The sequence below is a fragment of the Emys orbicularis genome, chromosome 19 (assembly GCF_028017835.1).
Source record: "Emys orbicularis isolate rEmyOrb1 chromosome 19, rEmyOrb1.hap1, whole genome shotgun sequence".
NCBI lineage: Eukaryota > Metazoa > Chordata > Testudines > Emydidae > Emys > Emys orbicularis.
Window position 1 is genome coordinate 4,635,811 of NC_088701.1, and position 21,635 is coordinate 4,657,445.

The 21,635-nt window shown below is 57.9% G+C and overlaps 1 protein-coding gene across 1 annotated transcript in view; it reads left to right on the top strand.

Annotated features, from left to right (window-relative positions):
* LOC135891509 (A.superbus venom factor 1-like) overlaps positions 1-21,635 on the top strand; it is a 51,848-nt gene that overhangs the window by 20,196 nt on the left and 10,017 nt on the right. Inside the window, exons 14-33 of the mRNA XM_065419053.1 lie at positions 2,152-2,313; positions 3,291-3,420; positions 4,306-4,374; positions 4,574-4,762; positions 5,132-5,297; positions 5,590-5,675; positions 6,808-6,947; positions 8,209-8,421; positions 8,933-8,999; positions 9,623-9,712; positions 11,198-11,401; positions 12,437-12,512; positions 13,287-13,446; positions 13,622-13,717; positions 14,145-14,295; positions 15,078-15,241; positions 17,769-17,927; positions 18,275-18,334; positions 18,693-18,783; positions 21,423-21,474. Of these exons, the coding sequence (XP_065275125.1) occupies positions 2,152-2,313; positions 3,291-3,420; positions 4,306-4,374; positions 4,574-4,762; positions 5,132-5,297; positions 5,590-5,675; positions 6,808-6,947; positions 8,209-8,421; positions 8,933-8,999; positions 9,623-9,712; positions 11,198-11,401; positions 12,437-12,512; positions 13,287-13,446; positions 13,622-13,717; positions 14,145-14,295; positions 15,078-15,241; positions 17,769-17,927; positions 18,275-18,334; positions 18,693-18,783; positions 21,423-21,474 (2,525 nt within the window). The remainder of the gene's footprint in view (positions 1-2,151; positions 2,314-3,290; positions 3,421-4,305; positions 4,375-4,573; positions 4,763-5,131; positions 5,298-5,589; positions 5,676-6,807; positions 6,948-8,208; positions 8,422-8,932; positions 9,000-9,622; positions 9,713-11,197; positions 11,402-12,436; positions 12,513-13,286; positions 13,447-13,621; positions 13,718-14,144; positions 14,296-15,077; positions 15,242-17,768; positions 17,928-18,274; positions 18,335-18,692; positions 18,784-21,422; positions 21,475-21,635) is intronic.

The following is a 21,635-nucleotide window of genomic DNA, read 5'->3' on the forward strand; positions in this document are numbered from 1 at the left end:
GGGCCAGAGGCGCAGCCACAAAGCCAGAGCACAGCCAGGAGAGAGCAGGGGCCTGAGCTAAGTTGCTGGGAGCAGAGCTGCAGCCCCAAAGCCAGAGCACAGCCAGGAGAGAGCAGGGGCCTGAGCTAAGTTGCTGGGAGCAGAGCTGCAGCCCCAAAGCCAGAGCACAGCCAGGAGAGAGAAGGGGCCTGAGCTAAGTTGCTGGGAGCAGAGCTGCAGCCCCAAAGCAGAGTCACAAAAGCAGCCTGCAGAGCAGACCTGCCCTGGGAGGAGAGCTGCAGCAACCTGAGCCAGAGGGGCCAAAGCAGCAGCCCAGGGAGCTGGAGGCAGAGCAGCAGCAGCAGCCGTGCTGAGGCAGAGTGGAGCTGGAGCTGGGGCTGGAGCAGTCCGGAGCTGGGTGCGGTGAGCAGCTGGGGAGAGTGAGGGGGACCCTGGCAGTGGGCCCAGCACAGGGAGATACCTCAGCCAAGAGGCCTTGCAGGCCAGACTTGGAGGGGGATCGTAACCCTGACAGGGCGGGGGCGACGCTGGGAAGAAGGGTCCTGCCACCTAGAGCCTGAGAGCGTGTGGCCACCGCCAGAGCAAGTGTCCAACCCACAGCGTCTCTGCAGCACAGCCAGGGCCTGAGAAGGAGGCCCGGGACCTACAAGGAACAGACTGTGAACTGCCCTGACGTTCCAGAGACACTGCTTGTGATATTCCCTGCCTCAGAGCAGGGTGATGTGTTTCCTTTAACCTTTTCCATTTTTCCTTATTCTTTTTTAAAAGTAATTGTTAATTAAACAACTTGTATTTGCTTTAAATTGTATAAGATGATCAGTGGGTCAGGGAGGTGCCCAGTGCAAAGAGAGTACCCTGGAGTGGGGACACCCTAGCCCCTGTCCTAGGTGACCACAGCAGGGTTGGGGGTCAAGCCCCCCAGGAATCCTGGGCCCAGCCTTGTCGGGGTTTACGAGGACTCTGCCAGACAGGAGAGTGGAAGGGGAGTCCTCAAGGGCAGGGAGGCCTCTGGGTAAAGGAAGTGGGAGCGAGGACTCGGATCCTTTCGCTAGCCCACTTCACCGGGGTAGTGCAGAAGCCAGGAAAGTTCCCCACAATAGCGGGACCATTCCCCCGCTTACACTTACACCAGGGTATAACTCCACTGACTTCAGCGGAGTGACTCCTGATTTACCCCAGTGGGAGGACAAGTGAGGCCATTAGGTGGGATCCTCAGCTGACGTAAATCATCTAAGTGCACTTCAGAGTGACATCCATTTACACTAGCTGAGGATCTGGCCCATTGAGTTATTACTGATTTACAACAGTGGGAGAAGAATCGGGTCCATTCACTTCAGTGGAGTTACTCCTGATTTACACCCCATGGACGCAAAAGGAGAATCAGGCCCTCTGAGTTTTCTCAGGCAAAGCTCTCCCTGATGATAGGAGCAGAACTGTCAAAAAGGTTCCCGTTCTGTCCAGGAACAAAACAGAGACCTTGCAAAGTCTTTCACAAAAAAGATCAGAGCAAGACCACCCCATGCTGGCATCCAGGGCGCTCGCCTGGGCTGTGGGGGGCATGGGAACCTGGGGTTTCCATATCCCATTGGGCTGGTCTCAGCTCTGAGATAACTAAATCTTCACTGGAAGAGAGCAAAAGATGCTGACTGTCTAGCCCAATGGTTAGGGCACCCCCCTGGTATATTGGAGACCCACTTCAAGCCCCTCCTCCAACTTGGACAGAGAAGTGATTTGAACTTTAGTCGCTGTTTTGGGGTCTCTCTCTCGCTGTCTCATTTTGAGCAGAACTTCCACGCCAGATGAGAATCTTTCCCCACAGAAAGGACCCGCCCCTGGCCCAAGAGATGGTTTGCCTTTGACAGATCAGGGTTGGTTTTTGACGAAAAACTGTTTCATTGAAAAATTCCTGTTCGACGCTGCCTGAGAAAGGGATTGGCTCAACTCTCCTCCACTTCTAGCTGCTAGGGGAGCGCTTCTTTAGCTCCAGTGGGCGATGCCGGTGTTTCTACAGCCCAAGGAGAGGGGTTCAAATCCCAGGGGCAGCATGGGGATTCCATACCCCTGGGAGCCCCAGGGTCATGGGGGGGATCTCCCCATTCAGCAGTCACCCCCACGTGGCTGATTCATTCTTTCCTCTCATCTCCATGAAAGCTGAAGGTAACAGGCGCGACGGAGCAAGACAATGATGTCCAGGTGCCAGGTGGGCAGATGAATCTCCGAGTGAAGGGAGATCCCGGAGCCAGGGTCGGGCTGGTGGCTGTGGATAAAGCTGTTTATGTGTTAAACAGGAAATATAAATTCTCCCAAGCCAAGGTGAGCGTAACGGCAGGGGGTGGTCAGGTGTGGGGACCGAACTGGGGACCTCTGTGTCTTGAAGTAGGAGCCACTGCTGCCTGAGCGAAAAAAAGCTAATTTTGCAGTAGCCTCTATGTATGTTACAGCCACCCCCGGAGGAGGACAGAGTACTACCTGCAGTGGGGATGGGTGATATGAGAAGCTGAGGTCTCTATACCTCTGGTGATAGAGGGAAGTGGGGTCTAGTGGTTAGAGCAGAGGAGCTGGGAGTCAGGACTCCTGGGTTCTGTTCCTGGCTCTGGGAGGGGAGTGGGGTCTAGTGGTTAGAATGGGGCAAGGTTGGGGACAGGGCTGGGAGGCAGGACTCCTGGGTTCCATTCCCAGCTCTGACACTGATGCCCGTCAGGGAGAGGGTGTCGACGGCAGGAGGAGATTAGGGCAGGTGTGACCTGTGAGGCTGGATTCCCCACTACACCCATGATGGGTTTGAGGGAGGACGCCTTCCCAGTTTCATCCACAGGAGGGTCAAATTGAACAGATGGGGGAGAGGCCTAAAGGAAGGTAGTGAGCTGGCTTTGTGCATGTGCGTGAGCATTGCTGCCACCTGCTGTCTGGACTTGGAGCTGCTCCACCACGTGTTCTCGACCTACAAGCGTGCTCCTGTGATAGCATGGCCCAGTGGGCTCAGGTGCTGCATTAAAGTGCTGGTTTCTTTGGGAGAGGTTGAATCCTACCGCTGCCAATCTGCTTATTGGGCTCAAGGTCTGACTAGCTGATCGAACGTCCCTTCTGATCCGAACCTCTATGAATCCAGCCTAGGTACTTACAGGGCCACCATTACTGTAGGACCCAAGCATCTCACAATCCTGTGCTGTTATCCCCATGGTACGGATGGGGAAACTGAGGCCCAGAGAGGCTAAGTGACTTACCCAAGGTCACCCAGGGTGTCTGGGGCAGAGCAGGGAATGGCATCGTGTCCCCTCTTGTCTCTCCAGATCTGGGACGCAGTGGAGAAGAGCGACATCGGCTGCACGCCCGGCAGCGGCAGGGACCACGTGGGGGTGTTTGCGGACGCTGGGCTGCTGCTTCAGACCAATGTTGGCATTGAGACGCCCCAGCGGGCAGGTGACCCGGTCGTGCCACAGGGCTCTCCAGTGCAGGGCAGCACGGGATCGAGCCCGCTGCTCATACCGCATAGGAACAGGGCGAACACAGCCCCAGAAGTCCCTCCCTTTATCAAGCCTCCCTCCCCTGCAGTACAACCCATCCTGGTCTTCTAGGGCAGCGGTTCTCAACCAGGGGCCCCCTGGGGGGGGCCGCGAGCAGGTTTCAGGGGGGCTGCAAAGTAGGGCCAGTGTTAGATTTGCTGGGGTCCAGGACAGAAAGCCAAAGCCTCACTGTATGGGACTGAAGCCCGGGGCCCTAAGTCCCGCCATCTGGGGCTGAAGCCGAAGCCTGAGCAATGTAGCTTTGTGGGAGCCCCTGTGGCGTGGGGCCCTGGGCAACTTCCCTGCTTGCTACCCCCTAACACCGGCCCTGGCTTTTATATGCAGATAATCAATTAGTGTGACACAGGTGGGCCGTGGAGTTTTTCTAGCACGCTGTGGGGGGGGGGGGGGGGGGCTCAGAAAGAAAAAGGTTGAGAACCCCTGGTCTAGGGGGTGCTGGTTTGCATGGAGCAGGACAGGGGCTAAGCAGGGGGCGTTCTCCCATCCTAGTCAGCGCTGACCCCAATACCCCAGTGTGGTGCTAGGGGGTGCTGTGTTGCAGGGAGCAGGGTGGAGAATCAGTAGGAGGCGCTCTTCCCTCTTAATCAGTACTGACCCCAGTGCTCCAGCACTGTGCTACCAGAGGTGGGATCCTTTTCAGGGACAACCGTGAAACCAAGACGAGGAAAGAGCCACAGCATTTCTCCCCTGAGCCCTAGTGTTTAGCCTGACTAATTCCATCTCCCCACGGAGATGCTGCCACATCCCCACGACACTGACGTGTGTTACTCTCTCTTGCCAGAGTCCCGCTGCTCCCAGCCCACTCGGCTTCGGCGCTCGCCCCTGATCTCGGAGAGAAAAGCTGCCAAAGGTAGGTGCCCCTCTGCACGCCCTCGTGCAGGCACGCACTCTCGCACGCCCTCTGCTTGCACGCACTCTCACACGCCCTCTGCTTGCACGCACTCTCGCACGCCCTCTGCGCGTGCCCCCTTCACGCTGCTGCTCTCGCACGTGCCCTCTCCCTCTCTCACGCCCGTGCCAGGCGCTGAGGGGGCCCTGCTTTCCCGCAGCGAGGCAGTATCCGAGCCAGCGCTTGCGGAAGTGCTGCCAGGACGGCATGCAAGAGAACCCCATGGGCTACTCCTGCGACCGACGAGCCAAGTACGTCCTGGAGGGCGGCGAGTGCATCCAAGCCTTTCTCGACTGCTGCAAGCACATCTTCGAGAGGCTCCTCAAGGTCCACAGAAAGTTCCTGTTAGGTAAGACTCCGTCTGCACTAGGGGAAATGGGTTGCACCAGTGATTAGTGTCACCTGCACTAGGAGAGCTGGGCTCCAGGGGCAGGTCCTTGTAAGAAGGTTGAGGCTGCTGTATCCACCAGCTAACGGGTTCAAACAGCAGCCTAAGGGACTTGCTGTCACAGAATATTAGCACCAGGGGTCAAAGCTCACATTTTTAGCACCGTTGGTCCAGGGTTCAAACCCCCGGTCGGGCCTATTATATTAGCCTGGTTGTAACCCACCAGGCATGCGGGCCCTGTAGCTCCCAGGGAAACACAGGCATTCCCACCCCTCACTGGGCTCGCCCTGGCTCAGGGCAGGGCTGACCCCCTGTTTCGCTCCCCCTCAGCAGCAGCCGTTTATCCGATGGCCCCCGGGAGGAGCCAGGAGCCTACGGATGAAGTCGCAGAGGACGGGGAGTACCTGGCGGACGAGGACATCGTCTCCAGGAGCCAGTTTGCCGAGAGCTGGCTCTGGCAAATGGAGCTGCTGCCGCAGGAGGCCGATCTGGACGGGTACAGGTCACCCCACTCGAGGGCGAAGGAGAACCACTGAGGGGCAGATTCATCCTGGCGCAGGCTGGGCTTCCCATATTCCACGTGGCCCCCCTCCGGGGCTTTGCAGGGGCACCAGATACCCAGAGCACTGGTGTTCTCTGGCCCCGCCCCTTTCCTCTCCCAGTCTGGCCCCTCCCCATGCCCTGCCTCCACTCGCACTCGGACCCAGGTCTGTTCCACAGGGGGGGGTCTTCTCTCAGCAGCCAGAAGGGTCCCCCAACCTGATCAATTCCGCTCCCGTCTCTTCCAGGCTGGCTTCCAGAACGGTGCCGGTGTACCTGGAGGACTCCATCACCACCTGGGAGGTGCTGGCCGTGAGCCTCTCCGGCACAAGGGGTAAGAGTGGGAGCCGTGTGTCCACCTTGGACTGGTGACGTGGCCAAGCGGGGAAGGACAGGCATGTGGTTAAAGCACGGGACTGGGAGTCAGGTCTCCTGCCTTTGGGAGGGAGTAGTGGCTAGTGGCTAGAGCAGGTTGGCAGCCAAGACAGCTGGTCCTGGTCCCCAGCTCTGGGAGGGCAGTGAGGGCTAGTGGTTACAGCAGACTGGGCCTCAGGACTCCTGGCTTTTATTCCCAGCTCGGACATTGACATGCCGTCCGACTCCTGCACGTCATCACTCCCTCGTTCTGTGCCTCAGTTTCCCTCTCTCTGAAACAGAGTTAATCCTGTGGAGCATCTTGTGATTTATAACACCCTGATTCCCTTTGCTATGAGGCCAGACGCTTGGGGAGCCGGGGCTAGAACTTGCTACTGCAAAGACAGAATGCTGCCCCTGGAGCAAACAGAAATTCCCTTTCTTGGTAGGAGATGCTGCGGGCTGGTCAGGCCTAAATTGTAGGCCCAACCCAGACCCGAACTGGAGCCAAGCCCGAGCGGGTCGAGCGGTTTTCCAACCCGAGCCTGACTCAGCACCGTTGCCTCCTGCCCAGGGGGTTGGTGTGGCGGCAGCTCTGAGCGACAGCAGCCCGGAGCGCTGCTCCTGCCGGCCGCCACGCCCTGCTGCACTGTGTGTGTGTGTCCTGTGCAGCCAGCGGCTCTGTGACTCCTCAGGGCGCTCACTCCGCAGCACAGGGAGGGGGTGGTGGCTGGCTCGTGTCGCCACGGACAGGAGAGGGGGAGCCGACCCGAGCCCACCCTGGGAGGGTCTGGATGTTTTCCCACCTAACCCAACCTGGACCTGACACTTGTAGCTGGGTTTGGGTCGGGTTGCAGGGCTCGAACCAGTAGCATCTCCTCTTTGGGCCTACCCACTAGATGGCAACATCATACACACCCAGAGCTGAGCACGCCCCCAGTGGGGGAGGACAGCCCTATTCCACCCCAGAGGTGGCTGCACTTCGGTGGTGTGATCCTCATATACGCAGAGCTCCCGGACCCTCGCTGCGGGTGATACATGTAGAGGAGGCTGTGGAAGGTGCCCGCTGCCGAGGAGGGGTGGGCTTTGACTGGACTCCCTTCCCATTGCAGGGATCTGCGTGGCCGACCCTTATGAAATAACGGTGATGAAGCAGTTCTTCATTGATCTCCGGCTGCCCTACTCCGTGGTGCGGAACGAGCAGGTGGCCATCCGGGCCGTGCTGTACAACTACGCCCCCCGGGCTCTCCAGGCGAGTAGAGATCAGCCCTGCCCTGGCGGATGGGTGGAAGATGCCTGTTGGTAACGGGAGTGGTGTCTAGTGGTTAGAGCAGGGGAGGGTGGGAATTATTATTCCTGGGTTCTGGTCCCAGCTTTGGGAGGGGAGTGGTGTCCAGTGGTTAGAGCAGGGCGCTGGGAGTTAGGACTCCTGGGTTCTGGTCCCAGCTCTGGGAGGAGAGTGGTGTCTAGTGGTTAGAACAGGGGAGGGTGGGAATTATTACTCCTGGGTTCTGGTCCCAGCTTTGGGAGGGGAGTGGTGTCTAGTGGTTAGAGCAGGGGAGGGTGGGAGTCAGGACTCCTGGGATCTATTCCTATCTTGAAGAAGTGAGAGCAGTGTAACCATTAGCAAAGAGGAGCCCAGAACTTGTGGGTTCTGTTGCTAAAGGTGGGCTGGAGCGTGATCTAGTGGTTGGTGCTGGGAATTAGGGCAGCTGGGTTCTCATCGTGAACAGCTTGCTTCATCTGGCTCTGACTCAGTTTCTCTGTCTATAAAAGGGGGCTAATTATATTTACTCACTTCCGGGAGGGGGGGGTTAATTAACATACACTTGTGAAGTGAGCCAAGGTTTTTACATGAGGAGGGTGAATGGTTAATCGGCTATGGATGAAAACGAGATTTGTTGTGGAGAATATCACTGCCTGGACTGAGGTTACCAGTGACATACTGAGGTGAACATAAGAACGGTCACAGGGGTCAGACCAAAGGTCCATCTAGCCCAGTGTCCCGTCTTCCAGCAGTGGCCAATGCCAGGTGCTTCAGAGGGTGGAGGGGTAGACTGGGGTGAAGAACACAGTGGGGGCCTGGAGGGTAAGACACTTAGAGGTGAGACCCCAGCCACCAAGTTTGCAGTGTGGATCAGAACTCTCCTCTACCTACCCCCACTTCTGGAGTGTCCTGGTTCTGATCCACAGTGGAGACTGGAGCCAGACACGCAGTTTGGATCTGGATCAGAACTTTCCCATAGCTTGTGGAGTATTTGGATCCAGGCTTCTAATTCTGACCCATAATGGAGACCGGGGCCAGACATGCAGTTTGGATCTGGATCAGAACTTCCCTAGAATGTGCAGGTATTTGGATCTGGGGTTTTGGATTCTGGGTCTCACAAGGCCTAGGGCGGCACTTAGCCTTACTTTGAGGGCTTAGGTGGTTCCTGGAGCGGTGCCAGCCGAACCCACAGGATGGTTTCCCCCTGTGTGGCTGTTAACGAGGCTGCTTGGCTTGTGGCTTGCAGATCCGGGTGGAGCTGATGTACAACGAGAAGATCTGCAGCTCCAGCAGGCGCGACAGCCGGTTCCAGCAGGAGCTGGTGATCCAAGCCGGAGCCTCTCGAGCCGTCTCCTACGTGATCATCCCCCTGGAGGTGGGGGAGGTGGAGATCGAGGTGAGAGCGGCCATCCATGGGCTCCCCATCGCAGACGGCGTGAAGAAGAAGCTCAGGGTGGTGGTAAGTGTCAGAGCCGGCTGGCTACAGGTCAAGGCATCAGCTGACTGGCTAGTTCTGCTGCTTTTAAGCTAAGCATGGATGGGCCTGTTCAGAAGTTAGCTGAGACCTCCAGGGAAGACGTGGGGGTAACTCAGTAGGGGATGGTGCAAAGGGCAGTTGCGCTGTAATGAACAAAGTGGCTGGCTCAGCTGGGGGCGCTTGCCCCTTGGAATTGTCCCTGGTACTAGGGGGAGGAGGGGGTATTGTGCCCCTGGGGTGCTGGAGCTCAGTAGGGGATCGACTTGGGGGTCCTACTAGCTGATGCCAGTGTGGGAGGGTGGCTGGGAGATGCCCACCAGCCTGCAGGGTCAGTTCTCTGCGATTGGTCTGTAGTGGCTGGTGCTCAAATGTTCCCAGTGCTGGGGGTTGGCATAAGGATGATCAGGGGGTGGGTTAGGCCGAGACCTCGCCCAGTGTGCCCCCCACCCCTCAATGAGCCATTTGGCTCCTGTCTGGCTTTTCTCTCCTGCAGCCTGAGGGCATGAAAATCTTTAAGAACATCAAGAGCGTCCTGCTGGAGCCGACTGCCCGCGGCTCAGGTAGGACCTGCTGGGGCGTCGCCCCCTGAGGCTCTGCTTCGAAATCCGCCGCCCCCCTCCCCGGAGATTTGGTTGCTTATCAAACGTGTCAGGAGGAGCTGGTGGCTTTATGGGGCTGGTTCCACCTACCCCCCAGAGTCACAAGGCACCGTGCTGTGCTGAGTGGGATATGGCTGCCTTTAGAGGCTGAGCTTCAACTGATAACAACCTACCACTGCAGCCAGCTAATGGAGCTAATCCTTTAGCTCAAGTGTGCCTCTGGGGATCTAGCCCAGCTAGCATGAGGGGTGTTAGGGGCAAAATACAAACGAAATGAGAGCAGTTTAAGGAGGTGAGATGTTTCTGAAGGTTCCCCCCATAACCAAACGCCCCCCCCCCCCCCCCGTCCCCACCCCAAGCAGCTTGTATGTTTCATGGCAATGTGGGAGGCCCCAAAATTGCACACGGGAAGATAAACCTCTGTTCCTAAAATGCCCTAAATTGGGAGCCTTCTTTGGACACTGCAGGACTCTGGGTAACCGGCCAGAAGAGACGCTCTAGACGCTCTGGTCTCAATTGCTCACCACGCCAACACTGATAGGTTCCGGGGGTGCTTCCCTCTGTGATCTGTGTGTTTCTTGCAGCCTCTGGGGAGCAGCTGGAGACAATCGGGCCCGTGGACATGAGTAATGTGGTCCCCAACACCGAGCCAGTGACCTTCGTCAGCGTGAAGGGTAAGGACTGGGGTGGAGGGGGGTAGGCAGAGATGGGTGCAGGAGAGAGCTGGTAGTGGGCTAGGGAAGATGGCAGCAAGAGGTCCCCATCCACCTCGTTTTAACCCGTTAGCACCAGGATCAAGGGCTTTTTTGCCCGGCTGTGGGCACTTACGCTGTTTCTGATCGGCCCTCGAATCCCCCCACTGCGTGGCTAGGGAGAGAACACTCCCTAGCTTTCATCAGTAGCTCTCCAGGCGCTTTACAAGGGCGGGCAGTCTCATTAGTCCAGGAGCGATAGGAGGCAGGAGCGGCAGACGCTCTAGGGTGACCAGGTATCCAGTTTTGGACTGGAACACCTGGTTGAAAAGGGTCCCTGGCGGCTCCGGTCAGAACTGCCGACCGGGCCATTAAAAGTCCGGTTGGCGGTGTTGCGGGGCTAAGGCAGGCTAGTCCCTACCTGTCCTGGTACCACACTGTGCCCTGGAAACAGCCAGCAGGTCCAGCTCCTAGGCGGGGGGGCCATGGGGCTCTGCACGCTGCGCCCACCCTGAGCAACGGCTCCACACTCCCATTGGCTGGGAACCACGGCCAATGGGAGCTGGGGGGCGGTGCCTGCGGGTGAGAGCAGCACGCGGAGCCTCCTGGCCCCCCCGTCTAGATACCAGACCGGCTGGCTGCTTCCGGGGAACACGCAGTGTGGTGCCAGGACAGACAGGGAGCCTGCTGCCCCCTCCTACATTCCGAATCCCTTGGCCCCACCCCCCAGCCTGGAGTCCCCTCCTGCACCCCAAACCCCTCATCCCCAGCCCCACCCCAGAGCCCACACCCCTAGCTGGAGCCCATCCTGCACCCCAACTCCCTGCCCCAGCCCAGTGAAAGTGAGTGAGGGTGGGGGAGAGCGAGCCACCGAGGGAGGGGGAATGTAGTGAGTAGGGGCGGGGAAGGGGCGGGGCCTAGGGGAAGGGGCGGGGCCTAGGGGAAGGGGCGGGGCTAGGGTGTTTGGTTTTGTGAGATTAGAAAGTTGGCAACCCTAAAATGCTCCTAAAAGTTGGGGGGCCACTGGCATCCAAACTATGCCCCCACCTCTCACACTGCCCCTTCCCCCGAGGCCCCGCCCCCTTTTCCCCCCAAGACCCCGCCGCCCGCTCGCTCCTCTCTTTCCCCTCCCCATCACTCGCCCTTACGGACAGTAAAAAGTGATGTGGCCATGGCGCCCCCTGTTCTGGCACCCCTGGTTGGAGGGTGCAGCGCCCAACAAGGTGGGGAGGGGCCTGGACTTGGTGTTGGGGGGTAATGGGAGGAGGGGGCGGGACTGGGGGCATTGGGGGGGAAGCAGCTGAGAAGGGGGCTGGCTTTGAGGGGTGGGTGTGGGGCTTGATGCCCACCAGGACAAAGGAGGGAAGAGGTTGGCCTGGGTGGGTGAGGACTGGGTAGCAGGGGGTGGGGAGGGCCCGGTATGACAGGCTCTGCCCAGCTCTCACCCTCTCCCACTGGCCTGCCCAGGGGACATTGTGGGCGACACGGTGGAGAACTCCATCGACGGGGCCAACTTGAAGCACCTGATCCAGGTCCCGGCGGGCTGCGGGGAACAGAACATGATCGGCATGACCCCCGCTGTCATCGCCACCCACTACCTGGACAGCAGCCGGCAATGGGAGAGGCTCGGGGTGGATCGCAGGGCGGAGGCCGTCAAGTTCATCACTCGGGGTGAATCTCTCTCTGGGTGGGGGGGAGGAGTTGGGCCGGGCACCGAGCAATAGCGCCGGGGCTCTTGCTGCTCTGTCCTGCCCCCGGGCACTGAGCCGCCTTGGCTGAATTGTCTGAGTAGAGCGGAGCGGGCTGGGAGCCTGGGGTCTGTAAGGGAGCCGGGTCCCAGTCCCTTGAGGAACCTGGTGGATTAGAAGCAGGGGCCTGATTCCCAGTTCCCGTGCGTGGGGCAGGGACGGAGTGGGCAGGGCTTTAAACCCCCTTGGTGCTCTCCCTGTTCTAGGACTGGGCAGGGCCTTTCCTGGCCCCTGGAGTGAGCAACAGCAGCCTTGGGGCTGCTCTGATTTACTCTGGTATGGGAATCAGGGACTAACCATAGTGCAGCATGCTCTGGCCATGCCCACAATCTGCCCCCTCCACCAGGAGGCTGGGAGCCAGCTGGGAGCAAGACCCTGCACTCCAGCTGGGATCACCCCTTCACGAGGGGAGTCTCGGCAGTGTCTGGGAAGCACCGAGGTAACACACTCATCCTGGCCTGTGCTGCTTACGACATGCGTTGCACCAGCAGCCGTCGCCTTGTGGCAGTATTGCTCAGTGTCAGGGAGACTGAGATGCAGCGTCTAACCCAAAGGGGATGGGAATGTGGGTACGTGTGGCTAGGTCCTCATCCCTGGGGGGTGGAGATGCTGTGGCAATCTGTACTTTCCTTGGCTAGCAAGGAGCCCCGGGAGATCATGAGATGAAAGAGCTACAAAGGGGTCTAGTGGTATCAGTGGGGACTGGGAGTCGAAATGGGGACTAGTGGGCTAGAGCAGTGCGGGGGTGGGCCTCAGGACTCCTGGGTTCCATTCCCAGCTGTGGGAGGGGAGCGGAGCTGAATAGGTTCTAGAATAGTGGAGTTGGGAGTCAGGACTCCTGGGTTCCATTCCCAGCTGCAGGAGCAGAGCGTGTTACAGCTGGGCTCAGCACCTCAAACTGGGAATCCAGATCTTAACTTCTGCAGCTCAGGCCCCATCTCTGATCTCTTGATTTCAGGTTACACCCAGCAGCTGGCTTACCGGAAAGCAGATAACTCCTACGCGGCCTTCACAAACAGACCAGCGAGCACCTGGTAAAGCGTGGGGGGCAGAAACCTGGGGGCAGCTGGGGCTGAGTTGTTCTCCTAACACACATCTGACTCCAGAGACTCTCCGCTAAAGTCTCCTGTTGCTGGCCTTGTTACGGGGGGGGACTGGAGTGGGACCCAGAACACCTGGGTTCAATTCTGCCTCTTCCGCTGACATCTCCGTGTGGGACCGTGGGCAAGTCCCTTTGTCGATCTGGCTCTCAGGTTCCCCATCAGTAAAATGGGGTTAAAGGTCGTTCCTTTTGTCTGGTTTGATTGTGAGCCCTTTGGAGCAGGGACTGCCGCTGGCTCTGGGTCTGCGCAGCGCCCGGCACAACCGGGCCCTGATCTCAGTCGGTGTCTGGGCACCGCCTGAAACAATGAAGCCCCCCATCTCGGTCGGCGTCTGTGCAGTGTGCCCATTATGACGTGGCTGGGGGGCCCAGTCTTGGTTGGGATCCCGGGCAGTGCCCAGCATGACAGTGAGGGGGGTAGGATGTGATCTCAGTTGGGGGCCTCTAGGTTCAACCATAAAACAGCTTATGGTCACTCTTCAGATTAACAAATGGTTAAGAGCTGTTGCAAGAACTGGTTAAGAGATTGTTCGAGTCTCCAGCTCTTATACCCCGCTGATAGCAATCGATATGGCTGCGACTCGTCTCCGGGGCATATTAACCCGTTACAAATGTACCCTTAGTTTAAAGAGTGACCCACATTAATACGGGGTCGGGGCGGTTGGCTGCTCCTCCCCCGCTCACCCCTGCCTTTCCTCCCTGGCAGGCTGACGGCCTACGTGGTGAAGGTCTTTGCCCTGGCCTACGAACTGATCGCTATTGACCCCGAGGTGCTGTGCGGAGCTGTGAAGTGGCTGATCCTGCACAAGCAGAAGCCTGATGGGGCGTTCCAGGAGGATGCCCCCGTGATCCACGGGGAGATGGTGGTGAGCTGCTCGCCCTGGGGGGCTGGATCTGGGGCTGGTGTCACTTTGCTCCAGCAGCTTGGGAGCTCGGGAGCCGGGTTCCGAGTTCGGGCAGCGCCTGGGAACGGGGCACACAGGGCATGGGATGCGGAGCCTTCCGGAAACCCAACCTTTCCTCTGGCTCCTCTCTCCCTAGGGAGGGTACCAAGGTTCAGAGCCGGATGCTTCTCTGACGGCCTTCGTTGTCATCGCTATGGTGGAGGCCAGAGACGCCTGTCAGCAGTATGTGGAGGTGAGTCATGCAGCACGCGAGGCCACCGAGTCTAGCACGTGGCATTTTTTCATCTAGTGACAAGAATGTAGGACTGGGGGCTAGCGACCTGGGGACTGGGTGTCAGGACTCCTGGGGTCTATTCCCAGCTCTGGGGTGGGAAGAGACAGGGCAACAGGACTCCTGGGTTCTATCCCAGGATGATCTGGGAGGAGAGTGGGGGTCTAGTAGTCAGGACAAGGGGCTGGGAGTCAAGATTTGTGGGGCCTAGTAGTTGGATCAGGGGGGTTGGGAGTCAGGACCCCTGGGTTCTATTCCTAGTTCTGCTGCAGATTCATCATTTAACCTTGGAAAATATGACTTCCCCTCCTCGTGCCTCAGTTTCCCCAGTTGACGCTGTCTCCCCTCTGGGCTCTAATGTGGGCTCCGGGGTCTCGGTGCCTTCCAGAGCTTGGGCAGAAGCATCACAAAGGCTGGAGATTACTTGGCAAGGCGCGTGAAAGACCTGAAGAAACCCTACTCCGTGGCCATCACGTCCTATGCGCTGGCGCTGCTGGGCCACGCCGGAGCAGGAGAGAGGCTCATGGCGCTTTCCACGGGTGAGCGAGTCTCTGGCTCCAGAATCCACGTCTGCGTCTCAGCCGGGCAGCAGGAGAGATGCTGAGCCAGAGCAAGCCATTGGGCTGACTAGCCTCGTATCCCCCCTCTCCTTTGCTGTGCGGATCAGACCCACGGGCCCAGCTGGGCTGAGATCTCCCCCAGCACTGCATTGGGTCAGAGCCATGGGCCTGGTATCTCCTGCTACCTCAGCATAGGTGCTGAGTTTTTCTTTTCCCCCGGGTGCTTCACCCCCGCTCTGCCCCAGGCCCTGCCCCCACCCTCCCCTTCCCCTGAGGCCCCACCCTCACTCTGCCTCTTCCCGCCCCTGCTCCGCCCCCTCCCCAAGGTGCCCGCCCGCCAGCTGCATGCTGCTCTCTGCTCCCTCCCAGCCACCAAACAGCTGTTTGGCGGCATCCCCGATCAGCTGTTCGGGAACGCTTCCGATCAGCTGATCGGGGGTGCCGCCGAACAGCTGTGGCTCGTGGGTGCTAAGCACCCACTTTTTTTTCCAGGGGTGCTCCAGCCCTGGAGCACCCACGGAGTCAGTGCCTGTGCACCTCAGATCAGACCAATAGCCCCACCTTGCCTTGTGTCTCTCCCCCATAACTACACCATCAGATCACACCAATGGGCCCATCCAACCTGGTATCCTGCCTCCCTGCCCCCAAAATCAGGACAACGGGCCCACCCGATACCCCTCCCCACTCCCAGCCACACCGGGCTATTCCGCGCTAGCTGCCGGCTGTGGAGGTGACGGGGCGGGTCCCTCACTGCTCCGCAGGGGGAACACACTGGGCCGACCCCCAGTCCCGGCTCTACTCCATCGAATCCACCTCTTACGCCCTGCTGGCCTTGCTGAAGCAGCAGAGGTTGGAGCTAACGGGGCCCATTGTCCGGTGGCTGACGGAGCAGCGGTACTACGGAGGAGGCTACGGCTCGACCCAGGTAAATGTCACGACTGCAGAGCCCCGACCCAGGCCGGAGGCGGCCCACGTGTGACATGAGAAATGGCAGGTGAGGAGCCGTCCGGCAGCTGGTTCTGCTGAACTAGCCCAGCCGCTGGCTGCAGCATATTGCCTAGGTCCAGGGCATCGTCCCATCTCTGGGGACCTCTCCTGGCATGGGGCTTCTATTTGTCCCAGGGGAGACTATGCCACATCCTAGGGAGGCTTATGTACTGGGGTGGCCTGGCCCTGCGGATAGGGCATAGGACTTGGAGCCAGGATTCCTGGGTTCCCTTCCCAGCTCTGGGAGGGGAATGGGCTCCAGTGTTAGAGCAGGGGGCCTGGGATCCTTCCCAGCTTTTCCACTGTGTTACTCCACAACCTCGGACACGCCCCTTTCCTTCTCCGTGCCTCAGTTTCCCCCTCTGAAAAGCACAGTGATTTCCCCCCTTTGTAAAGCATTCACCTCCCCTCTGGGGAGCTCCTTGCTGAAACCCCATGGCCAGATTGATGTGAGGTGTGGGTCATTGCTCTGCTGCTGGGGGTTGGGCCTTCCCCCCCCCCCTTCCAGCTCCCAGAAGTAGGATACACCCCCTCCTCCTGCCCCCCCAGGATTACCTCCCTCAGACCCGTTGCCACCGCTGCCTCTAGGAGGGAATACATCTCCTTTGGTATTCCTCCCCACCCCCAGTCCCCATGAGGAGATATGTTACCCCCTTCCAGAGCCTTTGCCCCCCGAAGGGAATATGCCCCCCAATATTGCCCCCTCCAGAGCCTTGCCTCCTCCCCAAGGAGGGGTTATGCCCCCGCCCCAGGATTATCCCCTTTCCAAAGCCTTCGACTCACACCCCCATTCCTTGCCAGCCTCCAGCGCTAGCTGTACCCCTCCCAGTTCCTAGGAAAGCCCCTCCCACAGCCCCTTGCCAAGGCGGTTTGCTATCAGCCCTTTGTTCCGCATGGCAGACAGATGGTTCTTTGTTCCAAGGGGGAAGCGCAGCCCGGCTGCCCTGCGTTAATCACAGACTAAGGGGGCAGCTGCTGTGGGAGCCTCTTGTTAAAATCTTGCCAGCGGCTCAGTGAACACGTTGGTTGGTCTGGTGAGATTGAGCTGGGCTGTGTCTGAAACACCTGCATCTTGCGTCAGGTCTCACCCCACAATACGCAAGCAGGGCCCAGCAGATCCCATGAAGCCCCAGATTCTGCCCCATGGTCACAGAATCGTGCCACGAATCTCAGCTTCTAGCCTTTAATGGAAGCTGCCAGCCAAGGGTCACCCAGGCAGCGCTGCCTGCCTGAGTCTGCAGACAGTCTGACTTGGCTGTGGGAGAAAGGAGTTGGCCCCTGGCTAGCCCACTGCGGTGTTCGAACCCTCGGGAGCTAATGCTGGTGGTGGAGTATTATTTGCTCCTTTTTTGCTGTGGCTCATCAGAAGTATGCGTTCACTCTGGTCCCTAATGATGACAGCCCGCTGTGCTCAGTGGCGAGAATGACTAAAGCAGGCAGTCTACGGAGCACGTCGCAGAGTGCAGAGAATGACTAAAGCATCTTCCAGGAAGGACTTCTGTAGCCTAGCAGAGTGTTAGGGCTCAATGCCGGGATAACTGGGTGACATTCCCTGGCCTGTGAAATCCAGCAGGTCAGACTAGATGGTCTAATGGTCCTGTCTGGCCTTATTGTTTGTTCTTGTTCTGCGTTCCTGCACTAGATCAAAGCACCCTTTAGAACCCGGGGTTCCCCCACCCCCACCCCATGAAGGTGCTTTAAACACTGTCAGCAAGTCACCTCTTGATCTCTTTGAGAAGCTGATTCAGCTCCTTCTGTGTCTCACTAAAGGCATTTTCTCCAGCCCCTCGAATCATGTTCGTGGCTCTTTTCTACCCGCTCCAATATTCCCACATCCTTTGTTGCACACACCAGAACTAGGCGCAGCCTCCCCCCGTGCCGCCCCTTCCCCCGATGCCCCACCCCTGCGCTGCCTCTTCCCCTAAGGCCCCACCCCTGCACTGCCTCTTCCCCTAAGGCCCCACTCCTGTGCCGCCTCCTCCCCCCAAGACCCCGCCCCCCACTCACTCCTCTCTGCCCCCTCCCTGCTGTCGCTTGCCCGGTAAAAAGTGATGGGGCCATGGTCCCCTGCCCCCCCCATTCCAGCGCCCCCAGCACAGCGTTTCAGTCTCACCAATGCCGTATACAGAGGAAAACTCCCCTCCCTGCTCTTAGTCACCGCTCCGCGGAGTAGCACAGTTCCCCTTTGTGGCTGTGGCGTAAGATTTTCTCTCTTTCATTGATGAGCCTCTTTTAGAGTAAATCACCAGCTGATGAGTAGAGCCCGCACCCCCATCCACCTCCTCGGGGCCCATCTCCCCAAAGCTGCAGTTTCCACTGGCCTCCCTGGAGCTGCCACTGAATTTCTAGCCTCCCTGCACCCCATCTGCCCGCTCCGCCCCGGCTGCAGGGGTCTTGCTGCCGGGTTTGCTGGGCGTTCCTCTGAGTCCTTGTGTATTAACCCCTGCGCCCCTTCCTCGCGACAGGCCACGATCATGGTCTTCCAGGCTCTGGCCCAGTACCAGATGGATGTGTCGGAAACCAAGGACATGGCCCTGGATGTTTCCATTAATCTGCCGGGTCGGAGCAGGCCGCTGCTCTGGAGGATCAACAGGGACAATGCCATGGTGGCCCGGACGGAGCGAGTAAGTCCCAGGGGCGTGGAGAGGGGGGACTGGACTGAGTGCCCCGCAAGGGTGAGGGTGGCACAAGGGTGAATGGCAGCAGACGCAGGCATGGGGGGTCGGTGGAATGGCAGGGGGCTCGCCTGCGTGGGCGGGGATGGCATGGTCACCCTGGAGAGAGGCCATGGGGAGGGTGGGAAATCGGCCATGTGTGAAGAGGCGGGGAGGGGGATGGCCCTAGGATGAGGGGGTGCCATGGGCAGGGGGCAGTGCCTTCCCCCTACAGAAAGTGGAGAAACCCAGCCTTGCCCGGGAACAAACCACTTGTGTCTCGGACAACGTGGACGCTAACTTACCCTCTCCCACAGACCAAGCTGACCGATGGCTTCACCATCTCGGCCAAGGGACACGGCAAAGGGACCCTGTCGGTACGTGTGGGCCGCTGAGAACCCTCCCATTGGCCTAGGGGGCTCCTGGACAAAAGCCCATTTCCCCAGCTGGCAGGGGTCCTCCTGGTTCTGAGGGGGCAGCAACCCCCCATCTCAGCGCTGCCCCCTGCTGGATAGTTCTGAGCAGGGCTGCCGGGCAATGACATGATTTGGGGAGGCCGCGTCCCTCGTTCCATCCCTCTCTCCCCCATCCCAAGCTTCTCTCAGGTCTGGTCGTTTCTATCTGCCCTGGGAATCCTGCGACAGCCTGGCTTTCCCTGAGACCCCTCCCCATAGACCCCCTGGGCCGGAGCAGCCTGGTCAATATCCCTCTGCTCATCGCCCCTTTCTTTCCCAGGTGATGACGGTTTATTACACGCCCCTGACGGAGGGGGCGGCAGCCTGCAAGAAGTTTGACTTTAGCGTCTCTGTGCAAAGGGCACCTGATGGTAAAGAGCTGGGATTCCTGATCGGGGGAGAGGGGGCTGGTTTGAGGGGTGCCAGGCCGCAAGACCCCGGTGAGAAAGGGGTTAACCTCCATGCAGCTTACCCCTTTTCCGAGCTGGCTGAGGAACAGAGCTCTGTCACCAGGCCTCAATGGGGCACAGCTGAGAATGCCAAATTCAGGACAAACTGGTGAAGAATAGAGCAGACTCACCCCCCACCGGTGGTTATTCTGTCACGAGATTATAGCAAGCCAGTAAGACAAGTAAAACTTCTGGCTCACCACCCAGGCACTAGACTTTATGATGAGTGGTTACTGAAAACAAATTTAATCCAATTGTAGGGTCCTTCTCATCCCAAGAGAATCAGCCACTTAGCCGGGTCAATCTATAACTTGGATTTTACCCAATAATCATCTTGATGCCAATCCTGTAGTAACTAAAACTAAAGGTTTAATAAGAAAAGAAAAGAAGAAGAGATAATAATGGTTAATAGATCATATACACCTCTACCCTGATATAACGCGACCCGATATAACACAAATTTGGATATAATGCGGGGGGGGGGGGGGAGCTGCGCACTCTGGTGGATCAAAGCAAGTTCAATATAACGCGGTTTCACCTATAACACACTAAGATTTTTTGGCTCCCGAGGACAGCGTTATAGCGAGGTAGAGGTGTACATACAAATAATTGCAAAGTCCTGTAGCAATGCTGGAATAGACGGCTGGCTTGTAAAGTCTCTCTGGGAACTTCCAAAAGACTGGAAGGTCCTCAGTCCATAGTTCAAAATGCTCCTTCTAATTGTAAATCCAGAGGCCAGAGAATCAGGGCAGGAAAGTGGCAAAATAAAGCCATCTCAGGGGTCTTTTATATCCTCTGCCATGTGCATGGGGACGTACTGTCTCTGTTTGGGCAAAGTTACTGGCCTGAGATGGAGTCCGGGTCACATAGGCATATCACCCCTCCTTGGGAAATTTGATAATTCACAGGGGCAGCCATTGCCTGTGGCCCATTGTTAGAGTGAAGTGTCCTTAATGGGCCATCACCCCACAGCTGTCTAGCCTTGATGTAAATCTTATCTGATGGGTGTTACCCGGGAATACAGCACAGGTGTAAAATACAAGCCCCTGGGCAATAGTCATAACTTTAGGTACACCGCTGATACATGCATATAAGCAGGACAATCCTACTTAGCAAATCATCACTTTTCCATGACACACTTTGACAAGACTTGTTGCAATTGTATAACAGTGGCATTATCGTTCATCAGTTCAATCCGACAGCATCACAAGCTGTTGGGACTGAAGCTGTTTCAGAACCGGGTTCCAGCTGCTTGCTTGGGGCTTGCTTGGAGCAGGGGTGCACAGGAAACGTTTGAGCACGGGGTTTTCCCAGAAATGGTCCCCTTGGCTCATGATGCATGGCTGCTGGGGAAGCAGGTTGGGGTGTGGATGAATTTCCCCACTGAAAGAAAAATTGCTTCCTCTACAGGCTTTGATCTCAGAACCTAACTACGCCCCAGTGTGGTGGGGGAAGCATTAGCCACTTCAGAGATGGGGAAACTAAGGCACAGGTCACTCAGCAGCACGGTGGGGTATAGACCCCTGGCTCCCATTCCCCACCTAGATCGTTAAACCCCATTCCCCTCCCAGAGGCAAGGCTAGAACCTAGGAGTTTTGATTTCTAGCCCCCCTGCTCTAACCCTTAGACCACACCCCTCTCCCAGAGCTGGGACTACTAGACCCTAGGGCTCCTGATTTGCATGCCAGTAACCACTAGATCCTTTTTCTTCACGTGAAGGAAGCAGCCACACTTGGCAAACAAACTCGTCACAATTGACACTTACCTGGAAACCGATATCAGAGATCGAAAAGATTAGGGCTGTTTACAAGAAGGGAGGAACTGAGGGGATGTGTTAGAGCTGCATACAGAGGAAGGCGAACAGTCAAGAACCCGCGGTTCAATTCTGCTCTGCCACAGATTCCTGTCAGACCTTGGGCCGGTCATTTAGTCTCTCGGTGCCTCAGTTTCCCTATCTGGAAATGGGGGGAAATGGGACTTCCCTCCCGCACAACGAGGACAGACTGTGAGGTGCTCAGATACTAGGGCGATGGGGCCAGGAGAAATACTTTGGAGAGAGAGGAGAAGCCCTGTCTCTGATCTAGTGCTTTTCATCAGTGGCTCTCAAAGGGACAGATATTTAAAGGTATTTAGGCTCCTAGGTCCTATTGAAATCAATGAGAGTTAGACATCGACGTACCTTTAACTGTCTGGCCCCAAGCACTTCCCAGAGGAGATACAAGGACAAAGAGGCACTGAAAGAGAGACAAGGAACCACACAGGACAGATGAGAATCCTGTCGCTTAAATGAGCGACTGGAAGGCGCCCAGACACTGCAGTGATGGGAGCAGGATAAGGACCAGTGTAGAACAGGCTGGGATAGTTTGGTACCCATCTTGTGTGACTGTGTCTGTAAGTGGGGTGGGGGAATCCCTGAGGAGCGGGGAGTCCTCCCCTCGGAATAAATTTGGGACGATCCTGGTGCATTTCCTTTCCGGAACCATTTTTAAATGCTCGGGGGGGACACACCATTGATGAGACAGGAATGTGACCCCCCCTGCTGTGCTGATGGGTCTTTGCAGCCAAGAAGCCAGAAGGAGCCCTGGACTCTGTGTTCATCCAGATCTGCATGCGGTGAGTCAGACCAGGTGGGAGCTGCACCGGGCCCCCCGGCCGTCTCCCCCCACCCTAGAATGGCGGTGTCAAGGCTGCTTCCCCACTTTGAACTTTAGGGTACATATGTAGGGACCTGCATGAAGACTTCTAAGCTTAACTACCAGCTTAGATCTGGTCCG